Here is an 18388-nt window from a genome sequence, read left to right as displayed (position 1 = left end):
GGGCTGGACTCGATGGCCTTGTAGGCCCCTTCCAACCCTGCTATTCTGTGATTCTATGAATAAAGTACGAATGGCTCTGTTGCAGGAAGGCCAAATGGGGGTGCCCTGGTATGTGCTGAAGATTGCCAAAGTATCAGTTACGGAAGATGGACATGGGCCAATAAAGGAGGAGGACAGCACGTTATGACCACAGAAACAACCTTGAGAAATGTTGGGGAATCATAGAATAGTAGGGTTGGATGCAGTAGTGATGCAATAGTAGTAATGGGGGACTTGTAGTAGTACTGGGGGACTTCAATTTCCCTGATATTTGTTGGAAGACAAATTCTGCAAAACATGGCCCCTCCAGGAAATTCCTGACTTATGTGGCGGATAACTTCCTCCTACAGAAAGTAGAGGAAGGAACTAGCGGATCGGCTATCCTTGACTTGATCCTAACCAACAGAGATGACTTAGTGGAGAAAGTAACAAACATGTGGGAACAAGTGATACCGCCAAGCGGAGCTACGAAGAGATCACGTCAGACTTTGAAGCTTTGGGAAGGAAACTCAACAACTTTGGGGCCCAGATAGTTTTCTCATCCATCCTTCCAGTAGTTAGAAGAGGGACAGAAAGGGAACGAAAAATACTCCAGGTGAGTGACTGGCTACGAAGGTGGTGCCGACGAGAGAGATTTGGATTCTGGGACCATGGGCTATACTTCCTGGAAGAGGGGCTGTCGGCAAGGGACGGGTTGCACCTCACAAAGGATGGGAAGAATGTGTTTGGCCACAGCATGAAGAACTTCATCAGGAGGGCTTTAAACTGAATCCTACGGGGGAGATGTAATGTTGGGGGTAACGATGGACGTAGGCGCATGCACTGCAATGGAGAGAACAGCTCTGATTGTTGCAGAACCCAGAGTCAGAGAGACCACGGAGTGAAGGAAAAAGAGATTCTTTATTTAACGCGCGGGCTTAAGGCTGGAATCATTTCCAAAGAGCCAGAAGCCCCGAAATACATCAGCACATTGTTTTTATAGACATTGTGACACATATGAAACGGCTCCTCCTCCCCCTCCCGCGTGGGGTTGCAGTCCTCAACATTTCTTCTCCTAGCGCCATTGTTTATAATACAAGAACTGGGTTACAGGGTAGCCATGATAAGGAGAGAACAGAAGAGAACAGCAGAGAACAAGATATACAATTGTATGACCTTTGACAAGATAAGGAATTCCTGTGTCTCGTCAGCTTACAACAATATATTCAAGGGAGAAAGAGCTCAGCAAGAACATGAAGCATGAGACTGCATGAGGCTACTTAGTCTGACCCCTGATATGGCTGCTACGTGATAGCGCCCAATAATAGTCTTCAGACACATGTAGGAAGAAAGCCAGACTATGAAGCACATGGTCTTTGATGTCTATATATGAATGCCCAGAGTATGGGAAACAAACAGAACGACCTTGAACTCTTAATACAGGAGGGAAATTATGACTTGATAGGTATAACTGAGACTTGGTGGGATGATCTCATGACTAGAATACAGCAATGGAAGGATATCACTTGTTCCAAAAGAACAGGAGGAACAGAAAGGGAGGTGGGGTTGCACTGTATGTGAAAAATACATATCTCTGCACAGAAATACAGGAGGATGAGCTTGGTAGCCCCATCGAGAGCATCTGGGTTGAAATAAATGGAGCAAGAATAAAAGGAACCTGGTGGTCAGAGTCTACTACCGGCCACCCAACCAAGGAGAAGACGAGGATGAAACTTTTGAAAAGCAAATAGCCAATGTTTTAAGTAAGCATGATGTAGTAGTAATGGGGGACTTCAATTTCCCCGATATTTGTTGGGAGACAAATTCTGCAAAACATGGCCCCTCCAGGAAATTCCTGACTTGTGTGGCGGATAACTTCCTCCTACAGAAAGTAGAGGAAGGAACTAGAGGATCCGGCTATCCTTGACTTGATCCTAACCAACAGAGATGACTTAGTGGAGAAAGTAGCAGTTACAGGAGCTCTGAGGGAAAGTGACCATGTTGTACTTGAGTTCTTGGTTCTAAGGGATGCAAAAGCTGAGTGTAGTCAAACGTGTACCCTGGATTTTGGGAAATCTGATTTTTATAAACTCAGAACAATGATCAGTCAGGTCCCATGGCAAGCGATGCTGACGAGAAAAGGAGTCCAAGATGGGTGGGAGCTTTTACAAAAGGAAATTCTCAAGGCACAATCACAAACAATTCCAACAAGAAGAAAAGGTGGAAAACAACAGAAGAAGCCAACATTACTAACAACATTATGTTAGTAACATTACTAACAACAAAGCTAGCGAAGATGACAGTATTCCAGCTGAGCTATTTAAAATCCTAAAAGATGATGCTGTTAAAGTGCTGCATTCAATATGCCAACAAATTTGGAACACTCAACAATGGCCACAAGACTGGAAAAGGTCAGTTTACATTCCAATTCCAAAGAAGGGCAATGCCAAAGAGTGTTCAAACTACCACACAATTGCACTCATTTCACATGCCAGCAAGGTGATGCTCAAAATCCTACAAGCTAGGCTTCAGCAGTATGCGAACCGAGAACTACCGGAAGTACAAGCTGGGTTTCGAAGAGGCAGAGGAACTAGAGATCAAATCGCCAACATTCGCTGCATCATGGAGAAAGCAAGAGAATTCCAGAAAAACGTCTATTTCTGCTTCATTGACTACTCTAAAGCCTTTGATTGTGTGGATCACAACAAACTGTGGCAAATTCTGAAAGTGATGGGAGTACCAGACCACCTTACCTGTCTCCTGAGAAACCTGTACGAGGGTCAAGAAGCAACAGTCAGAACCAGAGATGGAACAACCGAGTGGTTCAAAATTCCCAAAATTGGGAAAGGAGTATGACAAGGCTGCATATGGTTGCCCTGCTTATTTAACTTATATGCAGAGTACATCATGAGAAATGCCGGGTTGGATGAATCACAGGTCGGAATTAAGATTGCCGGGAGAATTATCAACAACCTCAGATACGCAGACGATACCACCCTAATGGCAGAAAGCGAAGAGGATCTCAAGAACCTCTTGTTGAGGGTGAAAGAGGAGAGTGCAAAAGCTGGTTTGAAACTCAACATGAAAAAAACTAAGATCATGGCATCTGGCCCCATCACTTCCTGGCATATAGAAGGGGAAGAAATGGAAGCAGTGACAGATTTTATTTATTGGGCTCCAAGATCACCGCAGACGGTGACTGTAGCCATGAAATTAAAAGACGCTTGCTCCTTCGGAGGAAAGCTATGGCCAACCTCGACAGCATAGTAAGAAGCAGAGACATCACCTTGCTGACAAAGGTCCGCATAATCAAAGCTATGGTTTTCCCAGTAGTAATGTATGGCTGTGAGAGCTGGACTATAAGGAAGGCTGAGCGCCGAAGAATTGATGCTTTCGAACTGTGGTGCTGGAGAAGACTCTTACGAGTCCCCTGGACTGCAAGGAGGTCCAATCAGTCCATCCTAAAGGAAATCAACCCTGAGTGCTCATTGGAAGGACAGATACTGAAGCTGAAGCTCAAATATTCTGGCCACCTAATGCAAAGAGAAAACTGTCTGGAAAAGGCCCTGATGCTGGGAAAGACTGAAGGCAAAAGGAGAAGGGGACGGCAGAGGATGAGATGGCTAGATAGCATCACCAATGCAAGGAATATGAACTTGAGCACGCTCCGGGAGAGAGCGCAGGACAGGAAGGCCTGGCGTGCTATGGTCCATGGGGTCACAAAGAGTTGGACATGACTGAACAACAACAACAAGACAAACTGGAAAGGGTTCAGAGGATGGCAACAAAGATGATCAGGGGACTGGAAACAAAGCCCTATGAAGAGAGACTGAAAGAACTGGGCATGTTTAGCCTTGAGATGAGAAAACTGAGGGGAGATATGATAGCACTCTTCAAGCACTTGAAAGGTTGTCACAGAGAGGAAGGCCAGGATCTCTTCTTGATCATCCCAGAGTGCAGGACACGGAATAATGGGCTCAAGTTACAGGAAGCCAGATTCTGGCTGAACATCAGGAAAAACTTCCTGACCGTAAGAGCAATACGACAATGGAACCAATTACCTGGGGAGGTGGTGGGCTCTCCCACACTGGAGGCCTTCAAGACGAGGCTGGACAGCCATTTGTCAGGGATGCTCTGACTTGGATTCCTGCCTTGAGCAGGGGGCTGGACTTGATGGTCTTGCAGGCCTCTTCCAAACCTACTATTCTGTGATTCTATGATTCTAAGTAGCAGTTACGGGAACTCTGCTGGGAAAGCGACCATGTTGTACTTGAGTTCTTGGTTCTAAGGGAAGCAAAAGCCGAGTGTAGTCAAATGCGTACCCTGGATTTTAAGAAAGCTGATTTTAATAAACTCAGAACAATGATCAGTCAGGTCCCATGGCAAGCGACACTAACGAGAAAAGGAGTCCAAGATGGGTGGGAGCTTTTAAAAAAGGAAATTCTCAAGGCACAATCACAAGCAATTCCAACAAGAAGAAAAGGTGGAAGACAACAGAAGAAGCCAACGTGGCTTCACAAAAAGCTTAGGGATGACCTGAAAACCAAAAAGGACACATATAGGAAGTGGAAAGAAGGCCAAGCAACAAAGGAAGAGTAAATGCAGGTAGCACAGAATTGCAGGGATGGCGTCAGGAAGGCTAAAGCTGAGAATGAGCTGAGGTTAGCAAGGGATGTTAAAAACGAAAAGGCTTTCTTCAGCTACGTGCAGAGTAAAAGGCAGAGGAAAGAAATGGTGTTTCAGCTATTAAATAAGGATGGCAAAATGATAACAGATGACAAAGAAAAGGCAGAGGTGCTCAATTCCTACTTTGGCTCAGTCTTCTCCCAAAAGAGGCCCTGGCAAAGGCGAAGTACAGGCTGAAGGGGTAGGATTGCAGCTTGAGATGGATAGGCATACGGTCAAGGAACACCTCATTACTTTGAATGAGTTCAAATCTCCAGGGCCAGATGAACTGCGTCCTAGAGTAATAAAGGACCTGGCAGAAGAACTCTCAGAACTGCTGTCTATTCTCTTTGAGAAACCATGGAGGACAGGGGAAGTGCCAGATGACTGGAGGAGGGCTAATGTCCCTATATTCAAAAAGGGTAAGGAGGAGGAACCTGGGAACTACAGACCAGTCAGTTTGACATCAATCCCTGGGAAAATTCTGGAGCAGATGATAAAGCAATCCATCTGGAAGCACCTTGACAACAATGCCGTGATTACTCGAAGCCAACATGGATTTGTCAAGAACAAATCCTGCCAGACAAATCTGACCTCATTCAGGGTCCTTGGTGAGAATACGAATCAGATTTAGACTTTTGTTTTTGTCATGAGATGCTCCTTTGTATTCAGATTAGGCCTCAGAATAATAATGTAGCACTTGGGAAGAAAGATGCAGCCCAGTAACCCAGCACCGGAGGCCAAAATGGAGAAGACCTGTACGGCCACCATGTATTTCCCCTTCGTGCTCAGGTAGGTGGGCACAAAGGACACCCAAACGCTGCAGAAGACCAGCATGCTGAAGGTGATCAGCTTGGCTTCATTGAAGGCCCCGGGCAGCTTCCGGGCTAGGAAAGCCACCGTGAAGCAGATGGCAGCCAGGAAGCCCATGTAGCCAAGGGCAGCATAGAACATGGCGACAGACCCTTCGTTGCACTGCAGGACGATCTGTCCAGGCTGGGAGTGCATGTCGGAGTCAGGGAACGGGGGAGAGTGGCCCAGCCAGATGGTGCAGATGACAACTTGGGCACCGGAACAGGAAATGACAATGGAGTTGGCCAGACTCTTCCCCAGCCACCCCCTCAACCTGTTCCCTGGCTTTGTGGCCAGGAAGGCCAGCACCACAGTGATCGTTTTGGCCAACAGTGAAGAGACGGCAACGGAGAAGATGATGCTGAAGGACGTTTGTCGGAGCAGGCAGGTCGCTTTCCTTGGCTGGCCGATGAAGAGGGAGGAGGAGGAGAAGGAAAGCAGGAGGGAGACGAGGAGAATGTAGGAGAGGTCCCGGTTGTTGGCTTTGACTATTGGGGTTTCGAGGAATTTAATGAAGATTCCTAACACAAGGCCTGCGGTTAAGGACAGGAATAGGGCAAAGGAAGCCAGGATGATCCCCAGATACTCTTCGTAGGACAGGAAGGTTGCAACCTTGGGCATACATCCATCTCGGTCCTGGTTTGGATGCTGATCGCCGGGACACTTGGTGCAATGGCCTGAATCTGAAAAGCACACGAGTCACATCTCCCTTCCATCCTCAGCAGTCTCTGTGCTTTTACTTTCCCTCCAGCTGTTGCTGGGGGGTGACTCACGGCACGCCTCGATTTCACGCAAGGCGCAGGCAGGCCTGCTGGGCCTCCCCCTTCTCCCACGTGAACACGCCACAGTTGGTGTTTCGTGTGTTCAAACATGTCTGTGGCATCTGCGCTGGTTCAGAGGTCCTCTCCAGTGATGTTCTCAGAATGTGGGCAACCCTGAATGACCTGTCTAACTACACATAATCCAATTCCTCTTAAAACCAGATACCATCGCAGGGCAAGATAAATCGCTTTATCTTGAATAGAGGACGTACACAGTTTGCATTTCCGTGAATCACAGTCTCGGACAAGATTTGTCTTTTGTCCTTTACTATAAAACGCCAGCATGACTGTACTGGATACAAGGCTTCTACATGCATAGATTCAAAGACCATATACATTCAGCAACATCTTACCCCTTATTTAATTGCAAGTAGAACTTGCCTGGTGAACTTCATGCTGACTGTTACTGAGATGGATATTGTTATTGCTCTCCTTGGAAGCCTTGGGTTAAGTTCTCATTGGGAGAGCTCCCATGCCATGTGTAGCTCAGACCCAAACCCTTCCCCACGTTGCGCCATGAAGTTCTGCATCAGTGATTTTTATGGTTCAGCCCCTGTACACAGACATGAACTGTGATTTGTGAGGCATCCTGATAAAAAATCGAGGGGAATCCTGAGTATCCATGCCTCAGGTCTATGTTTTGTGTCATGGCAGCACCACAAATTAGTGGATCCATTATTTTTACAATGCAGTCCATGGACACAGACACGATCTGTGATTTGCTGATTATTTTTGTGGCATCTTCTTTAAAAAAAAAATTAAAAAAATTCATAGGATCCGTGCCCCAAATCATGTTTTTATTTTGTTTTGTTTTGTTTTAATTAATTAATTACATTTCTATACGGCCCAATAGCTGAAACTCTCTGGGTGGCTCACAACAATTAAAACCATGAGAGAGCTTTGGCTATTGGGCAGTATAGAAATGAAATAAAGAATAAATAAAAGAGAACCACAGAATGCACCATAAAATAGAATATAACATGTTGGTGCGCTATGGTGGTTCCATGAACCGGTTTTAAAATCTTTACACTGGCTGCCAATATGTTTCCAGCAAAATAAAATAATACCGCCCACCCCGCTGTCCATCAGACTCCCTGACGGAGGTGGTCTCGGACTTGGTGTTGAGGACCCCTAGGATGGTGGTCCTGGGGGATCTCAACTTCCATGCCGAGGCTGCTGTATCCAGGGCGGCTCAGGACTTCATGGCCGCCACGACAACCATGGGGCTGTCCCAACATGTCATCGGCCCAACGCATACAAAAGGACACACGCTTGATCTGGTTTTCTCGACTGGGCAGGAGGATGGTGATCTGAAGGTGGAGGAATTAACATCTGTCCCTTTGTCATGGACAGATCACTTCCTGCTGAGGTTTAGACTCCTGGCGGCCTTTCCCCTCTGCAAGGGTGGGGGACCTATTAAAATGGTCCGCCCCCGGAGATTAATGGATTCCGATGGATTCCAGAGGGCTCTGGGGGATTTTCCCGCTGGTATGGCTGGTGCTCCTGTCGAAGCCCAGGTCGCTCTGTGGAATGCAGAGATGACTCGGGCGGTTGACACGGTCGCGCCCAAGCGCCCTCTCCCTCTGAGCAGAGCCCGGCCAGCTCCTTGGTATACACCTGAGCTGAGGGCAATGAAGCAGGAGGGGAGACGGCTGGAACGCAGGTGGAGGAACACTCGGGCCGAGTCTGACCGAACACAGGTAAAAGCCCACTATCGAGCCCACTCTGTGGCGGTGAGGGTGCCAAAGAGACAGTTCTTTTCCACCAGCATTGCGTCTTCTCAGTGTCGTCCAGTGGAGCTTTTCCGAGTGGTTCGCGGCCTGTTACATTCTGGGCCAGGGAGAGAGACGGTGGAACCCTCGGTAGCACGCTGTGACGAGTTTGCACGGCACTTTGAAGATAAAGTCGCTCAGATTCGTCATGAATTGGACACCACCATTAATGCAGTTCCATTGGTAGAGGCGTTCAGAGCACCGTCTGGTCCAATTTTATTGGATGAGTTTCAGTTACTGAGGCCTGAGGATGCGGACAAGGTGCTTGGCCAAGTCCGATCAACCACTTGTGTGCTTGACCCTTGCCCTTCATGGCTTATTAAATCAAACAAGGAGGGGATGCCCGGCTGGGTCCAGGAGGTTGTAAATTCCTCCTTGAGAGAGGGAGTGGTGCCTGCCGCTTTAAAAGAGGCAGTAATTAGACCACTCCTGAAAAAGCCTAACCTGGACCCAGAGGATGTTAACAATTATAGGCCAGTGGCCAACATCCCCTTCCTGGGCAAGGTGCTTGAGCGGGTGGTTGCGGGACAGCTCCAGGCACTCTTGAATGAAACGGATTATCTAGATCCATTTCAATCGGGCTTCAGGCCTGGTTTTGGAATGGAAACTGCCTTGGTCGCCCTGTGGGATGACCTCTGCCAGGAGAGGGACAGGGGGAGTGCGACCCTGTTGATTCTCCTGGACCTCTCAGCAGCTTTCGATACCATCGACCATGGTATCCTTCTGGATAGGTTGTCTGGGTTGGTTGTTGGAGGCACTGCATTACAGTGGTTCTGCTCCTACTTGGATGGCTGACTCCAGAAGGTGGTGCTGGGGGACTATTGCTCTGTGCCGTGGCAATTGTGCCATGGGGTTCCACAGGGCTCTGTTTTATCCCCCATGCTGTTTAACATCTACATGAAACTGCTGGGGGAGGCTATCCGGAGGTGTGGGCTGAGGTGCCATCAATATGCGGATGACACCCAGCTCTACCTCTCTTTTTCATCAAAACCAGGTGAGGCAGTGGCTGTTCTGAATCAGTGCCTGGGCCGGTAATGGACTGGATGAGGGCCAATAAACTGAAACTCAATCCAGACAAGACGGAGGTTCTGTTAGTGGGTGGTTTGTCTGCCTGGCTAGGTGATATTCAACCTGTTCTGGAGGGGGTTGCGCTCCCCCTAAAGGATCAGGTTCGTAGTTTGGGGGTGCTCTTGGATCCAGAACTGTCACTTGAGGCACAGGTGACCTCAGTGGCACGGAGCACTTTTTATCAGCTTAGGCTGGTATACCAACTACGCCCTTATCTGGACAGAGAGAGCCTAGCGACAGTTCTCCATGCTCTGATCACTTCTCGTCTGGATTACTGCAATGCGTTATACATGGGGCTGCCTTTGAAAACGGTCCGGAAACTTCAGCTGGTCCAAAATAGGACAGCAAGATTGTTAACAGGGACTGGCCTGCGAGCTCATATTACGCCAGTACTTTTCCAGCTGCACTGGCTGCCAGTCCATTTCCGGGCCCGATTCAAAGTGCTGGTGTTAACATTCAAAGCCCTTAACGGCTTGGGGCCAGGTTACCTGAAGGATTGCCTCCTCCCATATGTGCCTGCCCGGACCTTAAGATCATCCTCAGCGGCCCTTCTCCGTGAGCCCCTGCCAAAGGAAGTGAGGCGGGTGGCTGCTAGGAGGAGAGCTTTTTCTGCTGTGGCACCCCGGCTCTGGAATGAGCTCCCTAGTGAGGTTCGCCTGGCGCCTACATTGTATTCCTTTCGGCGCCAGGTGAAGACCTTTTTATTCTCCCAGGCATTTTAGCATTTTAGCTTTCTAAATTTTTAGCTTTGCTGTTTTAAATCTGTATTTTAAACTCCTGCACTGCTGCTAGGTTTTATTGTGGTTGTATTGTTATATTGTGGTTTTAATGTTCTATATATTTTAAATTGTTTTATTGTGTGCTGTTGGGTTTTAATTTTTGTGAACTGCCCAGAGAGCTTCAGCTATTGGGTGGTATAGAAATGAAATAAATAAATAAAAATAAATAAAAATAAAATATAAAGTGCTTGTTCTTACTAGGGATGTATGAAAGTCACTTACCTTTTCGAAGGGTGACATTTGCGGTGGGGGGGAGGCGCTCCGTCCCTCCCCCCGCAATTCTCTCCGGCCGGCTCCGCTCTGCGGAGATTCTGCAGAGCTGCTGGCCAGGGCCGCCCGCAGCTGGACATCCGGCCGCTGGGCAGCCTGCAGGGCTGCAAATAGCGGCTGCCGTAGCCACCGCCATTTGCATCCCTGTATTTTACCATGATTGGCTACATAAATATTTACGTAGCCTATCACAGCAAAAAACAACAACAACAACGGACGCAAATGGCAGCGGCTACGGCAGCCGCCATTTGCGTTCCCTTTTTTCCCCGCCGTAATAGCCTACGTAAATATTTACATAGGCTAAAACGGCAACAAAAAGGAACACAAATGGCGGCCGCTGTAGCCGCCGCCATTTGCATTCCCTTAGTTAAGCTGTGATAGGCTACGTAAGTATTTACGTAGCCTATCATGGCTATATGGAGGAAGCGAATGGTGGCCGCAGATGCGGCCGCCATTTGCAAGTCAGTGCGGACGGCCGCAAGTAGGTCCTCCGTTCCGGGCCCATTTCGCGGGGCGGGGGGGCTTCGTTCAGCAACAGATTTCAGGGGGCCGAATGCACTGGCATTCGGCCTCGCCGAGATCCATGGTGGAATTCTCTGACATCCCTAGTTCTTACCTTGAAGGCCTTGCATGGTCTAGGCCCATGGTACCTTGGGGAGCGCCTTCCCCCCCACGCCCCAGTCCGCTGCCTCAGGTCCTCCGAGGGCTCTCCGCTGCAGCTGCCTAACGTGAGACTGGCAGCCACACGCCAGAGGACCGTTTCTTTGGCCCCCCCTCAGTTGTGGAACGACTTGCTGGCGGAAATGCGCCTGCTGACCTCGTTGAAGGTTTTTAAGTGGGAATTAAAGGCTCCATTATTCTGGTAGGCCTCCCCTTTTTAGAACTCTTATTTCTTACTGTGTTTATGCTGTGTCACTTTTATTGCTGAATGTTTAATAATAATAATAATAATAATAATAATAGCAGCAGCAGCAGCATGGGAGCGTGATTGTTATGGATCCATGTTTTTGCATCACGCTTGCTCCATGAAGTACAGGATCCATAATTTTAATACTTTGCTCTGTGGCCATGGATGTGATCTGTGATTTAATGGTGCATTTGTGGGGACACTTGGTTAAAATCCAGAGGATATATGTCTTGAATCCCCTTTTGGGGGTCCATCCCAGCTCTGAGAACTATAGGATCCATGCCAGTGATGTGGATGTGCTTTGCGATTCCGCTGAGACTTTGGATGCGCTACTTGTAAAATCCAGACGATCCCGCCGGATCGGTGCCCGCGTAAACGGTTGACGCCATGATGTGAAGCAGCAGATCTGGGGCTCTCAGCGGTGCATACTTGGACACAGGTGAGTTCTGTGCCTCGACTGGGGCTGGGGGGCGAGTGGGAATCCAGCGTAAAAGGTCAGAGGATCCACGTTGGGGTGGTGGCTTGGGTACGTTCCTCATAAAAACCAGGCGGGACCAGGAGGAGCCATGCCTTGGACCCAACTTTTTGCACTGCTGCGGCCAGCAAGTGATGGATCTCTGCTTTTAGCGATGGAGTCCAGGGAAGCACTGTGCGCTGTGCTGTCACGGCGGCTGGGGCATCCTCCAGGTAAACACCAGGAGGATCCATGAAGATCCCCGCCTCAGGTCCACGTTTCTGTGCTGCTGTGGCGCTGACTGGTGGATCGCTGACCTTTCTGGCTCAGCCCATGGAGGCAGATGTGCCCTGTGATTTGATGGTGGTTTAGGGGGGTATGAGGATATGACGTCCTGAGGATCCGTCTTTGATTTCATAATCTGGCTTTTAATTTCTTCCCGATTTCAAGGGCGGAAGGCACGTGTATGCTGGTGGTGCTGATCCCTGCCCCATCCACTGCGTCCCCCCCCCGGTCCAACTCCAGTTCTTGTGAGACACCTTGTGAAACACATCACAGCCGGTGCAATAAAGGATCCGCTTTTAGAAATGGCGTGAAGAAAACCTTCACAGGACTTGTCGTTTCCTTCAGACTCACCCACCTTCCTGGGCGGAGATGGTCCCTTCCGTGCAGGGGATACAGTCGTAGCAGCAAACGGGCCTTCCTTCCTGAACCGCCTTGAGGGATCCGGGGCGACAGCTTTCCACGCACCGGGAATGCGGCACCGACTAAGCACAGAAGCAAGGACCATCGAGGAAAAAACGTTAGGGCCAATTTACGTCGAGAAACTCGACAGAGTTGGAAAGGAGCCAGCAGGACCTCTGGGGTTTAACTTGAAGCCCATAACTAAGCTTAAAGACGGCAACTGCAGGAAGTGCCCCTCGCTTCCCAATCCCCCGCCCCGGCTTCTACTCCCCTTCCTCTCGGGTTTCCCTGGCGACAGAATTCAAGGGACCGGTCCTCTTCGGGTCCGTAAAGTGCCATGTACACTGGTGCTGAAATATTGTCAGCGCCAGGTAACCCGCAGCCTGTATTCACAGGCAGTCCTTCTGCCGCGCAGCTGGGAAGCAGAGGCGGGCAAAGGCTCCCCTCTGCGAGCTCCTGAAGAGCGGCTCCTGGTTGCTGCCCCCAGCGGCGTTCGACAGCCTGGCGCCCCGGAGTCTGTGGCCTTAGTAGAGGTGGAGGGATGGAGAGAAGAGCACTGAAAGGAAAGGCGTGATTCCCCCCACCTGGTTGAGCCACGTGGGCCAGAGAATGGCGTCCTGGTCGAGGGTGAACGTCAGGCCTGGGCGTCCCCGTCTTTCCATACCCCCAAATTTCACCCTGACGACGGACTTATTCGGAAACTTCACCCAGTTCACGATGTCAAAGTCGGCTGCCAGGTCCCCGTTCTCATCCAGATACACGCCGTCCATGGAGCGGTTGTAGAACTGGGGGTTTCTCAGGAAAGGGTGGAGCTGGAACGGCAGAGGGAACACCGGCATGGAGGAGACAAGACACCACGGTCGATGCCTCGGTTCTGCCCATGTCGCGCCCGGGTCTCGCCAGGCTCGGGGCTGGTTCAGACTCAAGTGGCTGGCTGTGTCTTCCATCATTTGCGGGGGACCTGATTTCATCCCCGAGCGCCCTTTGGCTGCCCTCTCGGAGTCTGGGGAGGCGAAGCCATCGGACACGCACAGCCAGCTCATACATACGGGTGATTCCTGGGTTGTCTGACCCAAGAATCGCCGCGGCCAGGCGAGAGTGAGCCAGGGAGTGGGTGACCTTGCCGCCTCCATGCGCGCGCTGCTTCCGCTCTCAGTCAGCCCCCCGAGTGGTTCTCGCGAGGTCCAGGCCTGATTATCGCCTGCAGCCCGGGCCTGGTCTTGCTCTCAGGCAGAGGGGGGCCGGTCAAGTCATGGGGCACATTGCGGACACCGTGAAAAGGCAGCAAGGCGTCGCGGATGTAACTGAGCCTGCCGTCCTGGGCACACTTACCCGGGAGTGTCTTCGACGGAGCTCGGTAGGGTTCGCCTTACACGGATTTGCCAGATACGTTATATTTCTAGTGTGAGCTTGGGAGAGACACTGAATGTCCTGCCTCAGGCATCAGATTGTGCAAGGTGAGTACAGAAATGCTCCCAGCACACAACTGTTACCTTCTTGACGTGCAGACAGCTACAAGAAACACCGCTCCGTATACAGCTGCCAACATCTCACCGCCGCCGTACAAATTCCTGATGTGATCACAGCTGGAATCCTGCGTCCAGTTCTGGTCACTGCCCCTCAAAAAGGATATGGTAGCGCTGGAAGGAGTGCAAAAATGGGCCACCAAGACGATCAAGGGGCTGGAGCATCTCCCCTGTGCGGGAAGGCCACAACTGGGCCTGTTTAGCTTAGCAAAAAGGCGAGTGAGGGGAGAATATGCTGTAAATACGGAAGTTTAGCATGTGTGTAGTAACTGGAAACTGTGGAGCCCAATACTGTCTCCAGTTATTATGGGTTGGAGTTTAGACTCCACCCCTTCAGCTTGTGTTTGTGATTATTTCCCTTTCCTGTTTCGTTCAGTGTTAGCCCGTCCCTCAATAAACAGTCTCTTGTTGTTTGGGCCTCCAAGGGAGTACTCTGTCTCATGTATGTTACATAACTGAGCACTTAGCAATGCGCTTTGGAGAAAAATCTGAACGTTTTGCCTCAGACATCATGGAATTGTACTCATTGATTTAAAATAAAATGTTCCCACTACAAAACTGTTATTGGTAAAAACATGCAAGGCGCACTTCTGCGCATGCCGGAAAATAATGGGTACAAGTGCAGCTCGGCACGAGACGGGGCGTCACCAGAAAGATTAGGGCTCTCCACGCCTGTCCAACACTGCCAGGACAGGAGCCACCCAGACCCCCAGTGAAGGGTCCGGCGCGACACCCGTGGGCACTCCTTCAGACGGAAGAGGGGGGGACACGCCCCAGTGGAGCCCGGGAGGCGCCCAAATAGCCGCCCAGTCAGGCAGCCAGAGGGCTCGGAGAGAGGCACTGCTGTTCCCCCGGCCCAAGGGAGCTCCCGGGCAGAGTGCGGGTAGGTGGGTGGGGTCCTCCTCCGAGGGGGGAGCACAAGGAGTGGGCCCAGGCAGCACAGGGGGGTCGGCCAGTGAGGGGCTCTGTTAAATCCAGCCTTTCCCCTCATTTGCTGATATTCTTGGGTTCTAAATCCAAGGCACTCAGGCTGGAACCGGACAACAGACCGTCACAGTCAGCACAGCTATCCGAGACGGGAAAGGGAGTACCTGCCATGGCTGCAGCCTCTGCACGTCCAGCCTGCCTCCCCCCTCCACCGCCCTCCTCTGGGAGCTGGACGAAGAAGCGGCATCCAAGGCTCGGGCCACAGCCTGGATGGCGCTGTAAATGACGTGGTTGTCTAGGGACAGGAACCTCTCCAGGTCCTCCTGGGGCAGGAACTCCAGGTCCTCCTTCTCCCTGCATCTTGTCCAGCCTTTCACAGACCACGCACGCTTTGCGTTTGAGCAGCTAAATGCCTTCGCCCCAAACTTTTTGATAGGAGAGAAAAGGGATCGAAAATCAGCGTATTTTGTCTGAGTATTTGTCTGGATGAAGAAGGAAAAAAGACCATGGATGTGTTGGAAAGATATTTCATGAATCAAGTCCAAGGTGATGTCCCACAAAGCGGTTGTAATCCAGACTTTCCCTACAACAGGTTTCATCAACATTTTAATTAGTTTTTGCATAATGTGTAATCCATTTAAGAAGGAACTCGTCTCTGCACAATAAACAAAAGCATTGACTTGTCTCCACTTGTGGAATGAAGGATAATGGATCACCGCTTGCTGTGTAGTCAGTCCTGGGATGGTTTGCGTGAAAGCAACACAAATACCGTTCCTGCTGAGCTCCGGCGTCAAGGTCTTCACGCATCTCTCTCCGTTGTCGGTGTCTGGAGCGATGAGACCTGTCATTGTCCACCTGAAATGCAGGAGCAGTCTGACAATCCCCGGGTACTGGGTTCCTTCTTTGGGGACCGTCGGGTAGAAAAACGGGAACTGAGTTTGATCACTCAGAACGTGAGAAACAAAACCATAACTGACCTGACCAAGGAAGGAAGAGAATGTTAGATTGTTTTGCACTAAATTTCAATTCTCACTGGGCATTTCTGAAACCTGGCCAGATTATGCCTATTAACTGGCAATTATTTATAGATGTTGCACAACAATGATGCGAGCATTGGGAAAAAGGAGGGATATAAATAAATACGACAACAACAACAACCACTCCAAAATCAGGCCCAAATGTTGAAAAAGAAAAGTGGAGACTGACTGGTTGTTCTCAGTACAATGACCATTTCTGGCACTCCCCGACGGCCGCCTGGTAGCGCCCATGGTCCGTCTTCCCCACCCTGGAGTAGCAGATAAGAAGGGTAGTATCGATTGAGTCAGTCCCCTAAGGGGTGAGGTGCTATAATGCTTTAGATCAAGCAAGTTGCATAGATGTGCAAATGCCTTTAAGGTACTCTGTAACTTCGTTTTTGCTTTTTGAGAAAATACCTGCATTTGGGGCTATTGTTCCTGCCACGTGAGAGTGTGAGCTTTCTACTCCTCTTAGTCATCAGTGCCTGTGCTTCGGGTGTGCTGGACGGATTGTCCTATATGCCACCCCAAAGCTGCAGTAGCAGCAGCCTCCCTTGTACCAAGATCAAGATGCAGTGACTGTGTGTGACTGGCAGTGGAGAGTGAGGGTTGGCTGAGGATCATCTGGAATATTCTGATCACTCTGGAGGGGACCCCACAGGAGAATGAGATTCAGCCTGCAAACACCCTCTTCACCTGTGGGATTTTGTGGATGCCCAGCATGGTTGAAATCTGGATGGCGATGTCAGAGTCGGCCCCTTCCAGAACAGCCAGTGGCGGATTCCATCTGCCACAGCTGTAGTTGGGAACATTCGCCTGGCCAGGAGACAGCAGGTCTAGCAAAGCGTCAGAGGTCATTCTTGCCTCAAAATAGTCGTCATGGATGTTGTAGCCCAGGGTGATGTTGGGTAAGAACCTGGGATTCTGGTTGATCTCCTGAACTGCAATCAAGAAGGACAGGATCTTCCAGTATTCTGTGTCTGCTCTAAAAACAAAAAAGCAGAAAAGGTGTCACATAAAGAAACAAAACTATGCAGTTGTTGCTTCTTTGACATCTATATCTCTGTGTTATGCTTCTAGAACTTTCCTCATGCTAACACTGATCCCGATCCAAAGCCAGAAGCACGATAGCCAATCCCCACTTCACGGCTGGTGTGGTTCTGAGGGCAAGAGAAGGTAGCCGACTTCCGGGGACAAGAGCCACGATCCATTTTTTAAAAACATCCGGGCAGCTGAGTGTTCCAGTGCTGGAATTAGGCATGTGCAACCCTTGGACCCGAGAGAGAAATAGTGACCCACCAGGGGGGGAGGATTCAGGTCCATTCAACGGCTGGGCATTGCTCTAAGGCAGCCTTGCTCAACCTGGTGCCCTCCAGCTGCTTCGGACTACAACTCCTAGCATTCCTGGCCATCGGCCAACGCGGAAGTCCAAAGCATCAGAAGGCGCCAGGTGGGGAGGGCTGCTCTGAGGGGAGGGGGCTTTGCTGGTCTTTGATTCTTTGAAGAAGGGGGGTGCCTGGGTGCAGCTGTGGTGAAACGGAGCAATCCACCTCTATGCTAGGGAGTAACTCAGTGAAGAAAGCTTTTCTGTGCGTGTGTGTGGGGGGAGTTGTCATGACCTCACCAGAGATGCCGCCTCTTCTAGCTCTGCGAGGGGCTGTGGCCTGGTGGTCAGGGGTGGGGCTGCCCCCCTTCCCTCTTCCTCCCCACCTGCAGTAGGGCGGCTTTCACAGCATAACCAAAGTAGGAAGTCAAGAAATAACCAGGATAACCAGGGATGCTAAAAACAACAAAAAGGCTTTCTTCAGCTACGTGCATAGTAAAAGGCAGAGGAAAGAAATGGTTGTTCAGCTATTAAATAAGGATGGCAAAATGATAACAGATGACAAAGAAAAGGCAGAAGTGCTCAATTCCTACTTTGGCTCAGTCTTCTCCCAAAAGAGGGTCTATGACCCCCCTGGCAAAGGCGAAGTACAGGCTGAAGGGGCAGGATTGAAGCTTGAGATCGACAGGCATATGGTCAAGGAACACCTCATTACTTTGAATGAGTTCAAATCTCCAGGGCCAGATGAACTGCATCCTAGAGTCATAAAGGAACTGGCAGAAGAACTCTCAGAACCGCTGTCTATTCTCTTTGAGAAATCATGGAGGACCGGGGAAGTGCCAGATGACTGGAGGAGGGCTAACGTTGTCCCTATCTTCAAAAAGGGTAAAAAGGAGGAACCTGGGAACTACAGACCAGTCAGTCTGACATCAATCCCTGGGAAAATTCTGGAGCAGATCATAAAGCAATCCATCTGGAAGCACCTTGACAACAATGCCGTGATTACTCGAAGCCAACATGGATTTGTCAAAAACAAGTCCTGCCAGACAAACCTGATCTCATTTTTTGATCAAGTCACCTCCCTTGTAGACCGTGGGAATGCTGTAGACATCATATACCTCGACTTCAGCAAAGCTTTCAACAAAGTGCCCCATGATCTCCTGATGAGCAAACTAGCTCGAAGTGGGCTAGATGAAACAACGATCCGGTGGATCCACAGTTGGCTACAGAATCGGACTCAAAGAGTGCTTATCAATGGGACCTTCTCAAGCTGGGGAGAGGTAACGAGTGGGGTACCGCAGGGCT

General features: G+C 50.0%; 1 protein-coding gene across 1 annotated transcript; it reads right to left on the bottom strand.

The window, feature by feature from the left end:
• Window positions 1-5313: 5313 nt before the first annotated feature.
• LOC146356784 (vomeronasal type-2 receptor 26-like) lies at window positions 5314-16764 on the bottom strand (the record flags this gene model as incomplete). The annotated part of the gene is made up of 3 exons (XM_084830297.1): window positions 5314-6218; window positions 12247-12373; window positions 16456-16764. Coding segments are annotated over 3 exons (1341 nt in total), but the record flags the coding sequence as incomplete, so codon positions are not given.
• Window positions 16765-18388: the final 1624 nt, after the last annotated feature.

This window comes from Heloderma suspectum, chromosome 2, assembly GCF_057233095.1.
Source record: "Heloderma suspectum isolate Gila_16-S chromosome 2, 16-S_ref, whole genome shotgun sequence".
Lineage (NCBI taxonomy): Eukaryota > Metazoa > Chordata > Lepidosauria > Squamata > Helodermatidae > Heloderma > Heloderma suspectum.
The sequence above is the reverse complement of the archived record's forward strand: the minus strand, read 5'-3'. Positions and strand labels throughout refer to the sequence as shown.